Source organism: Oncorhynchus gorbuscha, linkage group LG24 (assembly GCF_021184085.1).
Source record: "Oncorhynchus gorbuscha isolate QuinsamMale2020 ecotype Even-year linkage group LG24, OgorEven_v1.0, whole genome shotgun sequence".
Taxonomy (NCBI): Eukaryota; Metazoa; Chordata; class Actinopteri; order Salmoniformes; family Salmonidae; genus Oncorhynchus; species Oncorhynchus gorbuscha.
Window position 1 is genome coordinate 25404647 of NC_060196.1, and position 21234 is coordinate 25425880.

The following is a 21234-nucleotide window of genomic DNA, read 5'->3' on the forward strand; positions in this document are numbered from 1 at the left end:
TTACCTCTTTCACATAACTCATGGCATCCTTGAGGTTGAGTCTGTGGAAGATATTGAATATGTGGTCACAAGACTTCTTGGCAGAGGGCGTCATCAAGAGCCAGTACAACCACCTCTCCTCAAAGTTATTCCACCTTAGAAGGATACGAGAAGAGAGTAAAAACAAAACAATTTAGTGTTAAATTTAATCTTTGAAGGTATGGTATGTAATAAATACATTTAAATAATAGTCATAATATGATAATAACGTATTGAAATTGATAATATGATGTTAAGTGTCCACATACTTGTCCCTCATGTAGTTGTGTCCTATTTGTCCAGAAATATCCTCTATGGCTACAAGAATGTGGTCAAAGGTCTGAAAAAATCAAAAGGAATGGTGATCCATGGATTTATTTTGTCAAGGTTATATTTAGGTTGACCATTTTCAACACTGTTAGATGAGCTGGTTGATGTTTTACAAGAGGGGTTTAGCAACACTCAGCCCTTGATAAACACCCTTAATCTTCCATACCCCACTGTACTTAAGTAGTTTTTGTTGGGTATCTATACTTTACTTTACTATTTATATATTACTCCGCTACATTCCTAAAGAAAATAATGTACTTTTTACTCTTGACATTTTCCCTGTCACACAAAAGTACTCGTTGCATTTAGAATGCTCAAGCAGGACAGAATTATGGCACCTATCAATATAACATGTTGTCATCCCTACTGCCTCTAATCTGGTGGACTCACAAAACACAACTACTGTGTTGGTAAATGATCTAAGATCAGGTGTTACCCATTTTTGGAGCCTTGAAACAGACCCATAGTATCCACTTCTGAAGCAGTGTGTGCAAAAAGTTAAATTTTTTGTCAGCACTTTTTCATATATAACAACATTTTCAACAATGAACCAATGCACACCTAGATTGCCTCACAAGGATAGCAACAGACTATACATTTTGAATACATTTAGTCAAAAGGGGACATTTTCGCTCGTCCAACTACTGAGTTAACCCTTAATATGGGTCTTATACATGTGATGAAGCCTATTTGATGTGTGTATGTATAAACAGTGGTTCTTCCTTTAAAAGTTGTGCCATACCTGCGTGCTGCCGCAAAATTTGCATTTACAGTTGAAGTCGGATGTTTACAAACACTACATTTAAACTCAGTTTTTCACAATTCTTGACATTTAATCCAAGTAACCTGTCTTAGGTCAGTTAGGATCACCACTTTATTTTAAGAATGTGAAATGTCAGAATAATAGTAGAGAGAATGATTTATTTCAGCTTTTATTCCTTTCATCACATTCCCAGTGGGTCAGAAGTTTATATACACTCAATTAGTATTTGGTAGCATTGCCTTTAAATTATTTAACTTGGCTCAAACGTTTCGGGTAGCCTTCCACAAGATTCCCACAATAAGTTTGGTGAATTTTGGCCCATTCCTCCTGACAGAGCTGGTGTAACTGAGTCATGCTCGCACATGCTTTTTCGGTTCTGCCCACACATTTTCGGTGGGATTGAGGTCAGAACTTTGTGATGGCCACTCCAATACCTTGACTTGGTTGTCCTTAAGCCATTTTGCCACAACTTTGGAGGTATGCTTGGGGTCATTATCCATTTGGAAGACCCATTTGTGACCAAGCTTTAACTTCCTGACTGATGTCTTGAGATGTTGCTTCAATATATCCACATAATTTTTCTACCTCATGATGCCATCTATTTTGTGAAGTGCACCAGTCCCTCCTACAGCAAAGCACCCCCACAACATGATGCTGCCACCCCCATGCTTCACTGTTGGGATGGTGTTCTTCGGCTTGTAAGCCTCCCCCATTTTCCTCCAAACATAATTATGACCAAACAGTTCTTTTTTTGTTTCATCAGACCAGAGTACATTTCTCCAAAAAGTAGGATCTTTGTCCCCATGTGCAGTTGCAAACTGTAGTCTGGCTTTTTTATGGCGGTTTTGGAACAGTGGCTTCTTCCTTGCTGAGCGGCCTTTCAGGTTATGTCGATATAGGACTCGTTTTACTGTGGATATAGATACTTTTACACCTGTTTCCTCCAGCATCTTTATTTATTTGCACTTTTCGCACAAAAGTATGTTCATCTCTTGGAGACAGAACTCATCTCCTTCCTGAACGGTATGACGGCTGCGTGGTTCCATGGTGTTTATACTTGCGTACTATTGTTTGTACAGATGAATGTGGTACCATCAGGCATTTGGAAATTGCTCCCATGGATGAACCAGACTTTGGGAGGTCTAAACCAAATTTCTGAGGGACTAAGCACACACACCTGAGGGGTCCCCGTGTTGACGGTCAGTGTGGCAGACGTGTTGTTGCCTACTCTTGATTTTCCCATGATGTCAAGCAAAGAGGCACTGAGTTTGAAGGTAGGCCTTGAAATACATCCACATGTACACCTCCAGCTGACTCAAATTATGTCAATTAGCCTATCAGAATTTCTCTAAAGCCATGACATAATTTTCTGGAATTTTCCAAGCTGTTAACCTCTTCAGTCTACCCTCTACTTTTTCGAACATTCTGTTAAAAGTCGCGCAACATTTCAGCGCCCTGCTACTCATGCCAGGAATATAGTATTTGCATATGATTAGTATGTGTGGATAGAAAACACTCAGACGTTTATAAAACTGGTTAAATCACGGCTGTGGCTTTAACATAACGTGCGTTTCATTGAAAAGTGCAGGAAAATCTGATCACTGAAAGTGGAAAAATATATCCATCCGCCGATTCAACCCATTGTTATGGGTGAAAGACATTAAATATGGCTGAGGTTGCAGTATCTACAGCTTCCACAGGATGTCAACAGTCTTGTCATTTGCCTAGGATTTGTTTCTTGGTCAAACGAACAAGAGACAGCCCATTTCTTCCGGTCTCCGACCGGATATTTTGGTTGAGAAATAGACGGACAGTATTTCAAGATGGATCCCTATAGAAAACACTTCGTCTCGTGATTAATTTGCTTGCTTATTAACGTTTACTAATACCTAAAGTTGCATTACAAAAGTATTTCGAAGTGTTTTGTGAAAGTTTATCGTCGACTTTTTGAATTTTAAAAAATGACGTTACGTTATGAAACACTCTTTTTTTAAATTTATCACACAGTCTACATAGAACGATATCTAGGCTATATATGGACCGATTTAATCGGAAAAAAAGACCCAATAGTGATTATGGGACATCTAGGAGTGCCAACAAAGAAGATGATCAAAGGTAATGAATGTTTTATATTTTATTGTGCGGTTTGTGTAGCGCCGAATATGCTAATTATTTTGTTTACGTCCCCTGCGGGTCTTTTGTGGTGTTACATGCTATCAGATAATAGCTTCTCATGCTTTCGCCGAAAAGCATTTTAAAAATCTGACTTGCTGCCTGGATTCACAACGAGTGTAGCTTTAATTCAATACCCTGCATGTGTATTTTAATGAACATTTGAGTTTTAACTAATACTATTAGCATTTAGCGTAGCGCATTTGCATTTCCAGAGCTCTAGATGGGACGCCTGCGTGCCAGGTAGAAGCAAGAGTTAAAAGGCACAGTCAACACAAGTGTATGTAAACTTCTGACCCACTGGAACTGTGATACAGTGAAATAATCTGTCTGTAAACAGATTATAAACAAAAAAATGACTTGTGTCATGCAAAGTTGATGTCCTAACTGACTTGCCAAAACTATAGTTTGTTTACAATAATTTGTGGAGTGGTTGAAAAAATAGTTTTAATGACTAAGTGTATGTAAACTTCCGACTTCAGGTGTAAGAGTCAGCTATTGTTGCCATTAATAGTAGTTAGTGCTAGTTTGCCCACAAGAGGGCATCTTTGAGAAGCTAATTATTGAAGTGACATGGAGCTGTAGGCCTAAGAGTCAAAGGGAGCTTTGCCTCCCGAGTGGCGCAGTGGTCTAAGGCACTGCATAGCAGTTGCTAGCTGTGCCATTAGAGATCCTGGTTCGAGTCCAGGCTCTGTCGCAGCCGGCCACAACCGGGAGACCCATGGGGCATCGAACAATTGGCCCAGCATCGTCTGGGTTAGGGGAGGGCTTGGCCGGCAGGGATGTCCTTGTCCCATCGTGCTCTAGCGACTCCTGTGGCGGGCCGGGAGCATGCACGTTAACATGGTCACCGGTTGTTTCTTCTCCAATGTGTTTCTTCCTACACATTGGTGTGGCTGGCTTCCGGGTTAAGCGGTCATTGTGTCAAGAAGCAGTGCGGCTTGGTTGGGTCTTGTTTCGGAGGACACATTGCTCTCGACCTTCACCTCTCCCGAGTCCATACAGGAGTTGCAGCGATGAGATAAGACTAACTACCAATTGGGGAGAAAAATGGGGTAAATAGTTTAAAAAATACATAAATAAAAAGGAGCCTTGAATAGAACAGACTATACGGGATAGATTTTCAGAAATTAAGCTTAATTCATTTGATGAATATTATGTTTTTTATATTCCAAGAATAGGCCTAAGGGTTTCAGGAAAATATGGCCCTGTACAACATATTTCTATTCCAATAAAAAAAATGAATTTCTTAATGTAACCGATGTACTGTAGGCCTAAAGGTTTCTGTTAGGAACATATGGCACTGTACAACATGTTTCTATTCCAAGAGAATTACAATGCGATTTGTTAGTGTAGCTGTTTTAGCGCAACTTACTTATTGGCATAAAGGCCTACTTAAATATACAGTACATCAATCAATCGCTCATGAATTTGTGCATGTCACACAGCATACACGTCTTCCATGTCATTAAATACAGTCAAGCATTTTAGTTATAAAACTAAATAATAAAGTGAGCCTTGATTCATTTTACCATCACGGCTAAAGCGATTTAATTGAGGGTTTCAGTTTGGAAAATATGATGCTGTACAACGTGACCGGTCGGGAGTAGGCCCAAGCTACTAAGTGACTGCAAGTGAAGAGCAAAATAATCCTAACAGTTCCGAATAAAAATCTGATTGTTTTATCAAGACCAGTCCCCATGCTCTGTCATTCAGTGCTATTTATTCCCTATTGTCCTGCTGATAGTTGAAATAAACATCTACATTTTGAAAGAGTATTTTTATCATTATTTTATTAACAAAAGCATAAATACTGTACAGTATATATGCTTGATCCGACATTTTGCGGTTGCATGAGGTTTGGGGTTAGGGATGTTAAACAGAGTACTTAATACATTGTAAATTCCAGTTCAGTTGCTTCCAGTTGAAGCTCGCATCCGCTACAAGACCATGGTGCTTGCCTACGGAGCTGTGAGGGGAACGGCACCTCAGTACCTCCAGGCTCTGATCAGGCCCTACACCCAAATAAGGGCACTGCGTTCATCCACCTCTGGCCTGCTCGCCTCCCTACCACTGAGGAAGTACAGTTCCCGCTCAGCTCAGTCAAAACTGTTCGCTGCTCTGGCTCCCCAATGGTGGAACAAACTCCCTCACGACGCCAGGACAGCGGAGTCAATCACCACCTTCCGGAGACACCTGAAACCCCACCTCTTTAAGGAATACCTAGGATAGGATAAAGTAATCCTTCTCACCCCCCTCCCCCCCAATTTGTAAGTCGCTCTGGATAAGAGCCCCTTAAATGTAAATGTAAATTTTTAGATGCACTATTGTAAAGTGGTTGTTCCACTGGATGTCATAAGGTGAATGCACCAATTTGTAAGTCGCTCTGGATAAGAGCGTCTGCTAAATGACTTAAATGTAAATGTTAATGTAAATTGGGGGGGGGGGGGTTTCTCTCGCCTACAGTAGACGAGCTATTAGACTTTTTTATAAAGGTTGAAGAGTCTATTGTTCTGCTAATAGCCCATCCTGGAAACGTTGTTTGCAGAATTCACAGCCTGCTACGCTTGTGAAAAACAAAATGCCTCCAGGTGTCCATCACTACTGTAAATAAAAAAAACAGAATATCTAAGGGGCTTTATATAATTTGGGTTAATAATAATAACAATAATTGTTGGATAACAGAACTCTCGGAACTCATTAAAAAAACTTGAAATGTTTTCAATTTTGAGTTTACATCCCAATATTAAACTTGATAATCACAAAAGACTGCAATATTACAAAAATGTTTATTAATGAAATTATGAAAAATATTAATCACATTCCACCCATGAGCGATTAGGTCATTTGACTGCAGGAAAGGGCTACTAAAATATAAAAATGTTTGACACTGCTATTGTGTAAATGAGCCAGGGTTATAATTATGTTTTTATTTTTCAGAGTTTTTGGATCGCGCGCTATTCTTACTGTTGAGTTAGTTTGTGTCCCGGTAGATTGGAGGTTTTTCTGTGTAGTCTGCCATGGCAAATGATCTGGTATCCATGCAAATGATTTGGGGTTGCCTTAGTGGGCAAATTAGTACAATTTTCTTTGTCATATAAATGTTTGTTTGTATGTTGTGTCACCACTTCCCTAGAGACCTTCTAGGCTGGCTGTTCTTAAGAGGGAGCTATTTAATTCAAAAGCAGTGTGCATTCACATGCCAATTACCACAAGTGTGTTATTATACCATGTGTGCTCTCTCACAAAGAGTTTTTTCATCACGACTGTACTAGCTCACAAAGAGTATTTCAACACGAATGTGCTTTAAAGTCTGCATGAATCATGCTCTGCTACTAATTTATTTGTGTGTTCTCTTCTTAATATACCTTGTCGTTCATTTGACAGACCTGTGATTGACTTGACCCGAGGACCTCCCCTTGTGTATAAAAAGGTGGTGTAGTACAGTTTACAAAAAGTAAACACTTTACTTTGGGTATTTATTAGAGAGATGTAAGGTTTGTTGTCTGATTCTTTTGGGTTGATGAACAACAAAGACTTCTGACTAAATAGTTACCCTATTGTGAATTTTTTCAGCTAGTGTGCATTCTGTCACTGCTGCTCTCTTCACTTTTAGCCAGTTGACCAGTGGTTTCATGGTTATTCCCTGCAACAAATACGAAAATATAGTAAACCGGCGACAAATTAGAATATACCAGTCTGTTCAAGTGAAGACATATTACACTGAAAGAAAACAACAAATAGTGAAATATTTATGGACTGAAGTTTGACATTTAAATGAGCTATTTTACCTGCAGCATGACAGTGAAGTACACCACTAGGAGAGTGGTGCTGATCATCATGTTCTTCTCCTTGTACTTTTTCTCATCCAGTGAGACCACAAGGCCATAGGCTACTGCCCCTCGTAGGCCACCATAGCCCATCACTACCTGATCAATAAACTCCAAGGGAACCAGTCGGTATTGGTTGAGAATCCAGGTTAGAAAAAAGACCCCTGTGATATAAACACACAGAGAAAAGCAGTGTTTCTGTTACATGTGTGATAGGTGAGGATTGTCTGTTAATTGAATGATTAAAATATTCCGCCCTGAAACATATAATTATATGAAATTGATTAGAATGTATAAAATCATAATCAATAAATGTGTAGTCCTAGTCAGAATTAGGTTAAAACAATATGCCTTTATGGTATTTTAAACACAGACTGTCTAAGCTTGATGCCGACCTGACTAGAGATTTGGGAGAGAACGGGGAGTAAGTCTCAAGGACAAAGTCACTATCTCTGTCGGCTGGGAAGAGACACAGTGTGTGCGTAGCAGGACGTGTGTGCGTATGTGTGTGTATGTTTGTGTGTATGTGTGGGTGTGAGAAGTCAGTATAAAATTAATTGATTTGTATTCTTGACTTCAGAACGTTCCGTGAATAAACCTTTTTGACCATTTAGCTGGGCCTCCGTCTGTTTCATTCGACCAGGGTCCTACAAATTCTGGTTTGCAGACTGAGAGTAATATAATTAAATTGGGTGATGTACCTGGAGAACATAATTCTCCTATCAATGTGCCTTGTAGTCTTCACATTTTGCTGCATTAAAAAAGGATACTATTAGATTTTTTCCCCTACAGATACACAGCCTACTTCACATTTTCAAAGTGAAATAAAATTATAGAAGATGTTCTTAATTAAATAAATAAATGTCTTGATGGTGCATGTCTTCACACCTCAGAGTTATGCCGCGTTCACATGCTATCGGAGTTAGCGGAAACTCCTAGTTCTCAGTGTGAAATGAATGACCATCCAAGTTGGAATTCCAAGTGGGAAACTCAGAAAATGTTACCCGAGTTGTGACGTTTCTCCACTGACCATTTACCTTTTCAACCAAAAGATGACAACAAATCCATTTTTGACAATGACAACCTTATCAATATGGATAATGTAGCTACTCTGACCATATTGTCAATGTTAAAGAGATTATCTGGTAGTTTTGTATATTTTTTTTGCCAGAAATTCTGAAAGTGGTGCATACGAGCAAAAGTGGTCCTCAAAAATTGTGTATGTGACCGACCGCCGTTTTTTTACATTGGATAAAAGCAGACACACAGAGCTACAAAATTGTATATTATACACTACATTTGAGTAATTCTGCTTTGAAAGTTGATAAACTTGTTACTTCACTTTTGAGAAAATGGACGTTGAATGTTTTGGTTACCTACTGGAGACCTCTTTGTCTACACCCATTCAGTATCGTTCACACCCTCTTAAAGCTTTAGCACCACCCATCTCTTTAAGGGTTGATCCGAGTTCAACAGTCAAGCACTCAAGCTAACTGGCTAACATGAGAGAACCGTTCACTGACCATTTTACTCACACTAGCAGAGCTGGTTAGGCTGTTTTTATGTTATCCAGAGTGTTGGTGACTGCAACTGTGCTGCTGTCAACAATTTGCGCTTTTTTGCCAATGTTTATTAACACCGGCCATATTCAACAGGTTGAGTGTTCGTAAACTCGTCAGTTATTCTGCGCTCAGGCACACTCTGACGAGAGTGCTCTGAAATCAGAAGTAGATAGCTAGAGCGAATTTACCAACTACGCCTATCAAGAGTTGTCACAGTGACAATCTATTGAAATAATTACTTACATAGTGGAGTCGTTTTGTTAAGACATAGCTAGCTAGCTAAACAAGGAACCATAATCCCAACTCATGATGTTATTACCCTGCATGAATCTGCAATGTCGTCCCTGCCACCCGGCTGGCCTTAGGGGATCTAGGGAGCAGTCCTTACGGCAGTGGAAGATAATGCGCAAAGCAGACTGCTCCCTGCCCTATCCTATCTCTTCGGGTTTTAACGTCCCTCCCCACTACACGTTTTGCAACACTGGGGAGGCACGGGGACATTAGGTTATGACTATTCTCTGTGCTGCATCCCACTTCACATCCTTGCTGACTCGAGAAAAGGAGGAGACACATTTTTCCCCAGTGTCTCTCCTCCCTCAGGCTCTCCCCCCAGTGCATTTTTGGGTTCCCAGCCAGGGGCAACTGTCATCATGTCTGCACATGGTTTAGGAAGTCGAACTGCCATTAGCCATCTTCTTGTGAACCCTTTTTCTCCTCTTGCCATAGGGATGTTTTTTTTTGCCTTTGTTCGCACAGAAACAATCTCAGTCATGCAGAATGATAATCCAGAACCGCGGCACCCCTGCTTCACTGCTAGGGGCACCGTCTCTCCATATGTTCTAGCACAGGAACCTTAAACCCTGACCCCCTCTAATCGGGAATAGGGTTCAAATCAAATCTACAACAGGTGTAGACTTTACAAGCCCTTTCCCAACAATGCAGAGTTAAAAAGTAAGAACAAAACAAATTTCTCAATAGAAAGAAAGTTACAATAATGAGGCTATACACTGGTACCAAGGCAATGTGCAAGGGTACAAGGTAGTTGAGGTAACATGTGCATGCAAGTAGTGGTAAATGTTACTAGGCAATCAGGATACATAGTAGCAGCAGCACATGTAAAGAGTGTCAGTGTAGTATGTGTGGTTAGAGTTTGCACAGAACCAGTGCAAGAGAGTCAGTGCAAAAAAACTAAAGAAAGGGTGGGTCAAAGTAAATAGTCAGGGTAGCCATTTGATGAACTGTTCAGCAGTCCTATGGCTTGGAGGTAGAAGCTGTTGAGGAGCCTTTTATTCCAAGACTTGGCGCTCCGGTAACGCATGGTTTGCGATAGTAGAGAGAACAGTCTGACTTGGATGGCAGGAGTTCTTGACAATTTTGAGGGCCTTCCTCTGACACCGCCTGGTATCAAGGTCCTGGATGGCAGGGAGCTTGGCCCCAGGGATGTACTAGGACGTACGCACTACCATCTGTAGCGCCTTGCGGTCAGATGCCGAGCAGTTGCTATACCAAGCGGTGATGCAGCTAGTTAAGATGCTCTTAATGGTGCAGCTGTAGAACTTTGAGGATTTGAAGCCCCATGCCAAATCTTTTCAGCCTCCTAAATGGGGAAGAGGCGATATAGTACCCTCTTCATGACTGTGTTGGTGTGTTTGAACCATGATAGGTCCTTAGTGATATGGACACTGAGGAACTTCTCAGAAGTTCTCGACCTGCTCCACTACAGCCACATCGATGTGAATGGGGGGTGCTCAGCCCTCCGTTTCCTGTAGTCCACGATTAGCTCCTTTGTCTTGCTTACGTTGAGGGAGAGGTTGTTGTTCTGGCACCACACTGCTAGGTCTCTCACCTCCTCCCCATAGGCTGTTTCATCGTAGTCAGTGATCAAGCCTACCACTGTTGTGTCATAGGCAAACTTAATGATGGTGTTGGAGTCGTGCTTGGCCACGCAGTGATGGGTTAAGAGGGAGTACAGGAGGGGACTAAGCACACACACCTGAGGGGTCCCCGTGTTGACGGTCAGCGTGGCAGATGTGTTGTTGCCTACTCTTGATTTTCCCATGATGTCAAGCAAAGAGGCACTGAGTTTGAAGGTAGGCCTTGAAATACATCCACATGTACACCTCCAACTGACTCAAATTATGTCAATTAGAATCTTCTAAAGCCATGACCTCATTTTCTGGAATTCTCCAAGCTTGGGCTCATATATAGGCCAATGCTTATACATAATCTCTAATATGCATATGGTGTTTTGAATTAATCATCACCTTTTAAAGTGCTGTCCATTTTGTTGTGTTAGGCTTTGAAACAAAATCCACAATGACCCTGTTTTCCACTTTAAAAAAAAATGTTTATCCCTTTTTCTCCACATTTTTGTGGTTTCCAATTGGTAGTTAGTCTTGTCTCATCGCTGCAACTCCCGTACGGACTCGGGAGAGGTGAAGGTCGAGAGCCGTGCGTCCTGCGAAACACAACCCAACCAAGCCGCTCTGCTTCTTGACACAATGCCCACTTAACCCGGAAGCCAGCCGCACCAATGTGTCGGAGGAAACACTGTACACCTGGCTACCGTGTCAGTGTGCACTGCGCCCGGTCCACCACAGGAGTCACTAGTGCGTGATGGGACAAGGACATCTCTGCCAACCATGCCTTCCCCTAACCCGGACGATGCTGGGCCAATTGTGCGCCGCCCTATGGATCTCCAAGTCGCGGCCGGCTGTGACAGAGCCTGGACTCAAACTCAGAACCTCTAGTTGCACAGCCAGCAACTGCTTTGCAATGCCTTAGACAACTGTGCCTTCCACTCAGTTTCAACCGGTTGTTGAATTTCTTTCTTCAAATTGATCAATCACAGTGATGTGAGTTAAGTATTTCATGTAATTGTTGATTGCATTTGGTTAGAGGGACAATGGAGCCATGAGTATCAAGCCATTAGCGACCTGATGATCATTAGCGAGTTGGGTACTACCAACGCATTTCCAGAGTACATAAGAGGAGATTACTGTGACTCAATGGTCACATAGAATATTACTGAGGTCATGACTCATGACTGCCGGTGTGGCGGTAATATGGTCACCGCAACTGGCCTAGCCAGGCACATCGGTTTGTGTGTGTCAAGAACTGCAACACTACTGGGCTTTTCATGCTCAACAGTTTCCCGTGTGAATCAAGAATGGTCCACCACCCAAAGGACATCCAGCCAACTTGACATGACTGTGGGAAGCATTGGAGTCAACATTGCCAGCATCCCTATGGAACGCTTTCGACACCTAGAATCCGTGCCTCCACGAATTTAAGCTGTTCTAAGGGAAAAGAATCTCCATTGATTTCTCCGCTCACAAAATAATACTAAAGATTATGACCCAAACTCACCTATGAACCTGAACACAAAGATGAAGAGGAGTGTGAGGAAGATAAAGGCTGTGTTCCACACCCATATAGACGGATCTATGGCCGTGATGCCGAGGAAGACGAAGATGATGGTCTCTGAGCCATTTGCGAACACCTTCATTGCGTATCGTACCGTGCTGACTGACCTCTCATCCATGTTTGCATTGATATACTTCTGACAGCAGATGCCATAGAACGTACACCTATGTCACAGCAAGAAAGGAGTCACGTCACTTAGAATAGACTAAAACGCAGTAGGTACTGTATATAATGGTATGTAGAGAGCTCTGCCATAGTTGACCAGAGTCAACCTCAAGGGGCCATACATGGCTCAAACATACATTCTGAGAAAAAGGTTTATTCGGCTGTCTCCATAGTAGAACCCTTCTCGGTTCCAGGGAGAACCCTTCTTGCTTCCACGTAGAATATTTTTGGGGTCTATGTAGAACCTTCTGTGAAAGGGTGGAACCCAAAAAGGGTTATACTATGGGGACAGCTGAAGAACTCTTAGGTTCTAGGTAGTACACACTTAGAAAAAAAAGCTATGTAACTGAAATACATTTTGTATCTAAAAACTAAGCCAAGGTAAGTGGAAATATCATGTTAGGTTTTCAATGGAAACCCCCTTAATAGAAAGGTTGTAAAAGGCTAATAAATCAACAGAACACTCAGAAGGACTTACGACAGGATAGGAGATAGCGAGAGCATCTCGGCTGTGAGGTAAGAGAGGTAGCCCAGGATGAAGATGAAGCCTGGCTCGATGATCTGGATGTTCTTGGTGCATCTGGTTAGGAGCGAGATCAGCAGAGCAAAGACGACACCAACCAGGGCGCCTCCAACCGCCACCACGAAGAACGAGACTACACAGGGCAGAGGAGGAAGAGAGAGGAGGGTGATGAGAGACAGAGAAAAGGGAAACAGGGTGAAAGAAGAGGAAGAAGTGAGACAGAATGACATATGGAGAGGCAAACAGGGAACAAAGATACTTGTTTCATGAATAAATACAAAACATACAACCTGTTCCTAGAGAGCCGCAGGTGCTGCAGGATTTTGTCCCAACTAGCCACCCTACCTGACCAACTGAGCTAATTGATCAGTTCAGTGACTGCCTAAATTCAACATACCTGGTCTTTCAGGTCGGTTAAATCAAAAACAGCTCTCCAGGACCAGGGTTGCCTACCACCGGTTTAGATAGGTTACATACTCGATTACTTGTTGCATTATCCTAGCAGTTTGCTTCAAGTTGGCACAAGAAGCTGCCGCTGTTGACTACGTGACAGGGCTCTATTTGTTGGCCTGAAAATCTAACAATGCGTCCCAAATGGCACCCTATTCCCCACATAGGGCTCTCGTAAAAAGTACTACCATGGTCAAAAGAAGTGAACTACATAAGGAATAGGGTGCCATTTGGGGCGTAGCCAAGGTGTGACGCTCTTACGTACTTATGCCTTTGATGATCTCTACAGCGTCGATTTTTGCCCCTCCAAGTGACACAAATGCATTAAACACATTGAACAGCACCTGAGGGAACATGGAAATAAAGATGACCGGTCTGTGGTGGGGAGGTTAAGCAACCAAATTCATTAAACATTACAATTCATTTAATAAATTGTGTAATGTAATCCATTAGATTACAATTGTTTTATTGGTCTATTTGTACGTGATTGATGTTGTTATGGCGACCTACAGACAGACAGCATTCCCAGAAGTCAGTCATGTGACTGACTGGTGCAGTTCAGTAAAGGTGCCGTGTCTCGTGTATTGCCTTTGCACTTCATTTTTGAGGTTTAGGTTTCCCATGATGAATAGCATTACATTTGGAACCCATCAAAATTATTATTTAACACATTTTTTGCCAAAAAACTGTAGTGTAAACATTAAGCCTGTACACACCCACTGGGTGGCCTACCAATTTGATCAGTGAGTATTTAAAGTAATCCCTTTAAATACGGAATGTGATCTGAACAACATTAGAATGTAGCCTATGAAGAAGGCGTTCAGAATGGACATCAATGAAAGATAGCCATCAAAACATATTTATCTTAAGTTTCAGAATCCATGCATAGAAAAGTGATCCATGCATAAAATAAGTGATATTTAACTATATGCTTAGGGAAGTTTTCATGAACCCTAAGCTGCACATGGAAAAATATGGTTTTGCACAAAAAAAAAGTTTTTTAAATGAAATAAATGGCCACATTCAGGTCTTCAACCCATGGTAATGTTGGAAAATTAGCATATAATTATAAAATGGAGAATAGTGTACAATAGTATACCCTGGCCTATTGGTTGCCCTGACCATGGAACTGTGTGATCCCACTAGGCACAAACTAGTTGAATCAACATTGTTTCAATATAATTTGTCACATGTATTTTGTCGTGGAATCTACGTGTAAAAAAAATCTACGTGTAAAACACTTGGATCTGCAGAAAGTCAACCAGTACCGTTTCATCACTCAACATAGACAAACATAGATCTTTGATGTTATATCCACTATCAGAAAAAATACACTGGGCAACACCTCCTACTGGAAAGTTGATCTACAGCTATCCCTATGTTCTACCACCCAGGGTTTTAACCTAGCGCTGCCCTGCTTAGCTTTGACGTCTGTCACTGACTACTACCAATGTGCTATTGAGAGAATGATTGAGAGATCTCCACTAAATAGATTCACTGTTGCTATCAAAGTCATTCTAAAAGGTTGGTTTAACAGAGCAAATAATAATAATAATACATTTAACTTATATAGCGCTTTTCATAATAGAAATCTCAAAACGCTTCATAAGCAAAGAACAAAACAAATCATGACAGGTCAGGTCAACCAACTGAGGCCAAGACTTTGAATGCTGCATCCTCTGTTGATGGAGAGGGTCAGTTCATGGGTTGAGCGGAGGGAGCTGGACAGAGGATGGTAGATGATGGTGAGGTCTGCTGGTGGTCTTGTAGAGGGCAAGTCTGGGAACCAAGCCTGAGTCATATAGCCACTGGACTTCGCCTCTTCCACTCTGGGTAGCACCCACTTGGGCGATGCCTCGGCAGCTCTGGGCACCAGAAACCACACACAGTTCAGAGTAGTAGCCAGTCATCCTCTCTATAAACCCTTTGCCTCAGCACTGTATTCGTCCATCTCCCATTCCTCTCACGATGTTCTCAAAATATCAGAAACTGGCAAACAGGTGAAATATATAAGTTGGTACTGTGTCCAGATGCATAAACAAAAACATTAGCCAGCTAGCTAGCAAGCCAAAACAAAAAGGGTTGACCTGTCAGTCAATCTGCAATATACAGAATGTGCAATAAAAACTCGTAAAAATGGTAAATGTTGGTTCCAAAAACAATGGATAAAAACATTTGAAAATAACTAAAAATGTACACATTTACAAGAGCTCTGTCTCGGCTACTACCAAAGCGGCAAGACAACTCCTTTAAATTAAATGTAACCATACTTTATACACTGAGTGTACAAAACATTAGAAACACCAGTTCTTTCCATGACACAGACTGACCAGGTGAAAAATATGATCCCATTTTGATGTCACCTGTTAAATCCACTTCAATCAGTGTAGATGAAGGGGAGGAGACAGGTTAAAGAAGGATGTTTAAGCCTTGAGATATGGATTGTGTATGTGTGCCATTCAGAGGGTGAATGGATAACACACCATATTTAAGTTAAAGAATAGGACTAACTTAATTTAAAGTTTTATTTGATTTAGTGCAATTCTTTAACTTCAATTTTTGGTTGAGATGGAGACATGAATCCTATATATAATGTATTCATTTGTAGACAAACTGGATTATTGAATTGTTTTTGATTATCAACACAACCAAATATCAACATTTGAAGGAGATGGCTTAATCCTATTCTTTAACTTTTGTTTTTGGTTTAGTTGGAGACGTAAATCTGACATATTATTTATTAACTTGTCGACAACTTAGGCTATTTACTCGATTGCAAAAGTGAAATTGAATTTGGTTTGTTGTCAGCACAACCAAACACCAACATTTGAAGGAGATGCATGTTCTGCGCCACTGACTTAGCCTGCCTTTACTCCAGTTTTTCTACAAATTAATAATTGATCTGCTGGATTCACATCTTCATCTCAAATTATCCAAGTATTAGAGACATCTCCTTTAGATTTTAATACTTGTTTGCGTTGTCAACAAAACACATTTCAATATTACTTTTGTAATACAGTAAATAGCGTAAAGTTACGGCTCTCTAATGTAACAGCATTTATTCAACCTTAATGTGGCCATGGATGTTAACGAATTTGAGGTTACTGTAACTAAACGTCCTTATGTTATCATTTACATTTAAGTCATTTAGCAGACGCTCTTATCCAGAGCGACTTACAAATTGGTGCATTCACCTTATGACATCCAGTGGAACAGCCACTTTACAATAGTGCATCTAAATCTTTTAAGGGGGGGTGTAGAAGGATTACTTTATCCTATCCTAGGTATTCCTTAAAGAGGTGGGGTTTCAGGTGTCTCCGGAAGGTGTTGATTGACTCCGCTGTCCTGGCGTCGTGAGGGAGTTTGTTCCACCATTGGGGAGCCAGAGCAGCGAACAGTTTTGACTGGGCTGAGCGGGAACTGTACTTCCTCAGTGGTAGGGAGGCGAGCAGGCCAGAGGTGGATGAACGCAGTGCCCTTGTTTGGGTGTAGGGCCTGATCAGAGCCTGGAGGTACTGAGGTGCCGTTCCCCTCACAGCTCCGTAGGCAAGCACCATGGTCTTGTAGCGGATGCGAGCTTCAACTGGAAGCCAGTGGAGAGAGCGGAGGAGCGGGGTGACGTGAGAGAACTTGGGAAGGTTGAACACCAGACGGGCTGCGGCGTTCTGGATGAGTTGTAGGGGTTTAATGGCACAGGCAGGGAGCCCAGCCAACAGCGAGTTGCAGTAATCCAGACGGGAGATGACAAGTGCCTGGATTAGGACCTGCGCCGCTTCCTGTGTAAGGCAGGGTCGTACTCTGCGGATGTTGTAGAGCATGAACCTACAGGAACGGGACACCGCCTTGATGTTAGTTGAGAACGACAGGGTGTTGTCCAGGTTCACGCCAAGGTTCTTAGCGCTCTAGGCGGAGGACACAATGGAGTTGTCAACCGTGATGGCGAGATCATGGAACGGGCAGTCCTTCCCCGGGAGGAAGAGCAGCTCCGTCTTGCCGAGGTTCAGCTTGAGGTGGTGATCCGTCATCCACACTGATATGTCTGCCAGACATGCAGAGATGCGATTCGCCACCTGGTCATCAGAAGGGGGAAAGGAGAAGATTAATTGTGTGTCGTCTGCATAGCAATGATAGGAGAGACCATGTGAGGTTATGACAGAGCCAAGTGACTTGGTGTATAGCGAGAATAGGAGAGGGCCTAGAACAGAGCCCTGGGGGACACCAGTGGTGAGAGCGCGTGGTGAGGAGACAGATTCTCGCCACGCCACCTGGTTGGAGCGACCTGTCAGGTAGGATGCAATCCAAGCGTGGGCCGCGCCGGAGATGCCCAACTCGGAGAGGGTGGAGAGGAGGATCTGATGGTTCACAGTATCGAAAGCAGCCGATAGGTCTAGAAGGATGAGAGCAGAGGAGAGAGAGTTAGCTTTAGCAGTGTGGAGCGCCTCCGTGATACAGAGAAGAGCAGTCTCAGTTGAATGACTAGTCTTGAAACCTGACTGATTTGGATCAAGAAGGTCATTCTGAGAGAGATAGCGGGAGAGCTGGCCAAGGACGGCACGTTCAAGAGTTTCATAGAAAGCATTCGTGTTCAAGATAGCTTGAAAAGGTCGCAGGTCTGTATTGATCTTCACAATTGCTATAATAATCAGAGCAGAATCTCGAGCAGCATTGATGACTTGCACTATGTACTTTTAATGTACAGTGCATTCGGAAAGTACTCAGGCCCCTTGACTTTTTCTTCATTTTTGTTCAAAAATGGATTAGAAAAATTATAATTCTCAATCTACACACAATGCCCCATAATGACAAAGCAAAAACAGGTTTATATAGACAGGTGTGTGCCTTTCCTAATCATGTCCAATCAATTGAATTTACCACAGGTGGACTCCAAGTTGTAGAAACATCAAGGATTTTTAATGGAAACCGGATGCACCTGAACTCAATTTTGAGTCTCATAGCAAAGGGTCTTAATAATTATGTAAATATGATATCATTTTCTTTATTGGTAATACATTTGCATACATTTCTAAAAACCTGTTTTTACTTTGTCATTATGGGTGTAATGTGTAGATTGCTGAGGATTTAAATGTTTTATTTAATCCATTTTAGACTAAGGCTGTAACGTAACAAAATGTGGAAAAGTCAAGGGGTCTGAATACTTTCTGAATGCACTACTCTCAACTGCAATCCAGGTCATTTGATTGTTTCTAGATGAAGCACACTGATAACGCATTAAGCTGTTGTATAAATACAAACTATTCAAACATTGTATTCCCATTTGAACGTTGTTGTGCTTTTACAACAGTGATGACACATTTAGATGATACCTAAACCCAAAATAGGACCGTTTTTCCATTGGAATTAAGTTGTACACATTAGGAATTCTTATTTTGGAGTTGGGTGGATAAAGGTTTAAATCTCATTGATAAACGTCTCAACCAAATGTCCACCTTGAAATTAAGTGATTTTCCCAGTGGCCAAGTATTGCGCCATGCCTCAGGTTCAAACTGTTACGGCTTGGTCTGCGCTCCATAATGATTTAATTAGCAGACATGTCTTTTTTTTACATGAAATATTATGAACTACTACTAGTGATCCTCAGCAACAACAACACGGAAGTGACAGCGTTTACAGATGTAGCAAATGGAATGATACAAACTGTAGGCTACCAACTGAAGGGAACCTGATCAAAAGTAGTGCACTATATACAGTAGGACAGGGATATTCAAATAGTATTTGAGAAAGTCCAATCACACAAATTTCCTAGGCTGGTAAAGGTCCAAATGGATATTGTCATTATCAGCGTAGTAAAAGACCCCCACTTCTCATTTTGCCATGTCTTGTGTGTGTTCATGTGATATCTGTTTTGTATGTTTTAAAGCAAATTCCTTCCAATTCTTATACATTTTTCCATGGGGTGGAGAGAACATTTTTCAGTTAAACAGCTCATTGTCTGCAATTGTACACATTTTGCCATGTCTTATGTGTGTTCATGTGATATCTGAGTGACTCAAACATTACAACAAAACCAATGGGGTGAAAAACGTTAGCTAACATGGGCTAGTTGATCAACTGTCATAAATAGCTCTTTCAGGTCAGCAATGACTGACATAAGAGTACAACTGTTGAAGCACTGCCAAATCACAAAATTGCAGCTTGTGTATTCCACTATTACACCTTTCAAGAAGAGTAAGTTGAAAGCGCTACTGAGTTCCAAAAAAAAAAATGTAGGCCTCATTCCGCATTGACACCGTTCTTGGTCAGCATGGCTGACATAGGGAAAAGGGTACAATTTGTGACGCAGCCTAATAATGATAAATGAAGATGAAGATTGTGAGACTGACCACTGTGACGCCGTCGTTGAGAAGGGACTCCCCAAACACCAGGATGTACAGGACCTCGTTGACATGGACCTCCTCAAACACGGCAATCACAGCCACGGGGTCCACAGCAGCAATCAGACTGCCAAACAACAGCAACTGCAGAAGACCAGTGTCGATATCACCTACAGAGGCCCGGGGTAAAAGGTCTTATGATCTCTGACCTTTCATCTACCTTACATATTAACTCTGATTGAGGACCGCACAAATGCCCTTTTCAAATCATCGGGAAACTATAGAAGAACCCATATTTTATGTCGATCTGCTCTATGATCCCCCTGGTCAAAAGTAGTGCACTATAATAGGAATTTGGGACACACATTGGCTGCCTTACCCATGGCCCCGCCCAACCAGCAACCCCAAAGGGCAAGTCCCAAAGTGGCAGCGTTCCAGCAGGTGCCAATAACGGCGTAAACAAGGATGGAGCCCAAGTTGCTGAAAAACAGCTTGTTGGGCATGGAGTAGCCTGAGTCCAGGACGATCTGGGGCAGCAGGTAGAAGAAGAAGATGAAGGGCTGCAGCCTGAAGGTCTGCACCTTGTCTGCCCCGTAGATGATGCCGCCCAGGCCCCAACCGATGCAAATGAGGAGGCCGCTCTCCGGGATCACACTGGTCAGGCTGGGGATCAGCTGGAACACTGTTGGTGAAGAGAGTGAGAGAGTGAGAGAAACAAGGACAAGAGAGACACATTCAGAGATACGTAGAGTGAATGAAAGATATAGAGGGTCAGAAAGTTGAATGATAACAGAGCACTTTCAGACTCATATGTACACTACTTTACCATCTTTTTATATAGACTACTTTACCATGATTTCTGTGTTCCGTCTTACCTATGTAAATGTTATTGTGTCTATCCATTGATCATTTATACTCTGTGTGTTTCTCGTATCATTAAACTATATTTGTAAGGTTACGCGTGCATGCTATATTTAGTCATCCACTGTAGGCAACCTACTTTTGTGCTATAACTGCTGGTACATTGGTTATTGCATGGAAAAAGCTATTGTTACGGTGTTACCCACTGTTTAGACAAATATGGTGATGCATTTGCTCTGGATAGTAAGTGACTTTGAAAATCGTCAAACAAAGGAAATATATTAGCTACAAAACAACGCAGCATGTCACAAGGCTCCGCAACATCAGGTAGAGAACGGTCTGGGATTGACCAATGGGAACACTTAATGGCATAGACAACACCTTTCAATCAAGAGCGTCTAACCTATAGCAGAGCGCTTTGGACACACCCACTCTGAGACCGGCAGGGTAGCCTAGTGGTTAGAGCATTGGACTAGTAACCGGAAGGTTGCAAATCCCCGAGCTGACAAGGTACAAATCTGTCGTTCTGCCCCTGAACAGGCAGTTAACCCACTGTCCCTAGGCAGTCATTGACAATAAGAATTTGTTCTTAACTGACATGCCTAGTTAAATAAAGGTAAAAAAACTTAATAAAAACCAGTCCGGGACGCAGCTACTTGTACTTGTTGATAACACTGATGAGGGCTATAGTTGCCAGACAGTAGTAGAATTATGTTGAGCCTATTTATGGCCCAAATGCTATACAAAACACAGCTTTCATTCTCACTGGATGATATTGCCTGCTCCCTTCGATCTGATATTT

The 21234-nt window shown here is 41.9% G+C and overlaps 1 protein-coding gene across 2 annotated transcripts in view; it reads right to left on the minus strand.

The window, feature by feature from the left end:
* Window positions 1-21234, minus strand: part of LOC124012840 (sodium/hydrogen exchanger 3-like) — a 47483-nt gene that overhangs the window by 15731 nt on the left and 10518 nt on the right. For both annotated transcript variants that reach the window (XM_046326836.1, XM_046326837.1), the window contains exons 2-10: window positions 19951-20253; window positions 19581-19741; window positions 13505-13583; window positions 12745-12922; window positions 12045-12265; window positions 7075-7277; window positions 6840-6929; window positions 288-358; window positions 5-134 (exon numbers count right to left, since the gene is read on the minus strand). In XM_046326836.1, the coding sequence (XP_046182792.1) occupies window positions 5-134; window positions 288-358; window positions 6840-6929; window positions 7075-7277; window positions 12045-12265; window positions 12745-12922; window positions 13505-13583; window positions 19581-19741; window positions 19951-20253 (1436 nt within the window). The remainder of the gene's footprint in view (window positions 1-4; window positions 135-287; window positions 359-6839; window positions 6930-7074; window positions 7278-12044; window positions 12266-12744; window positions 12923-13504; window positions 13584-19580; window positions 19742-19950; window positions 20254-21234) is intronic.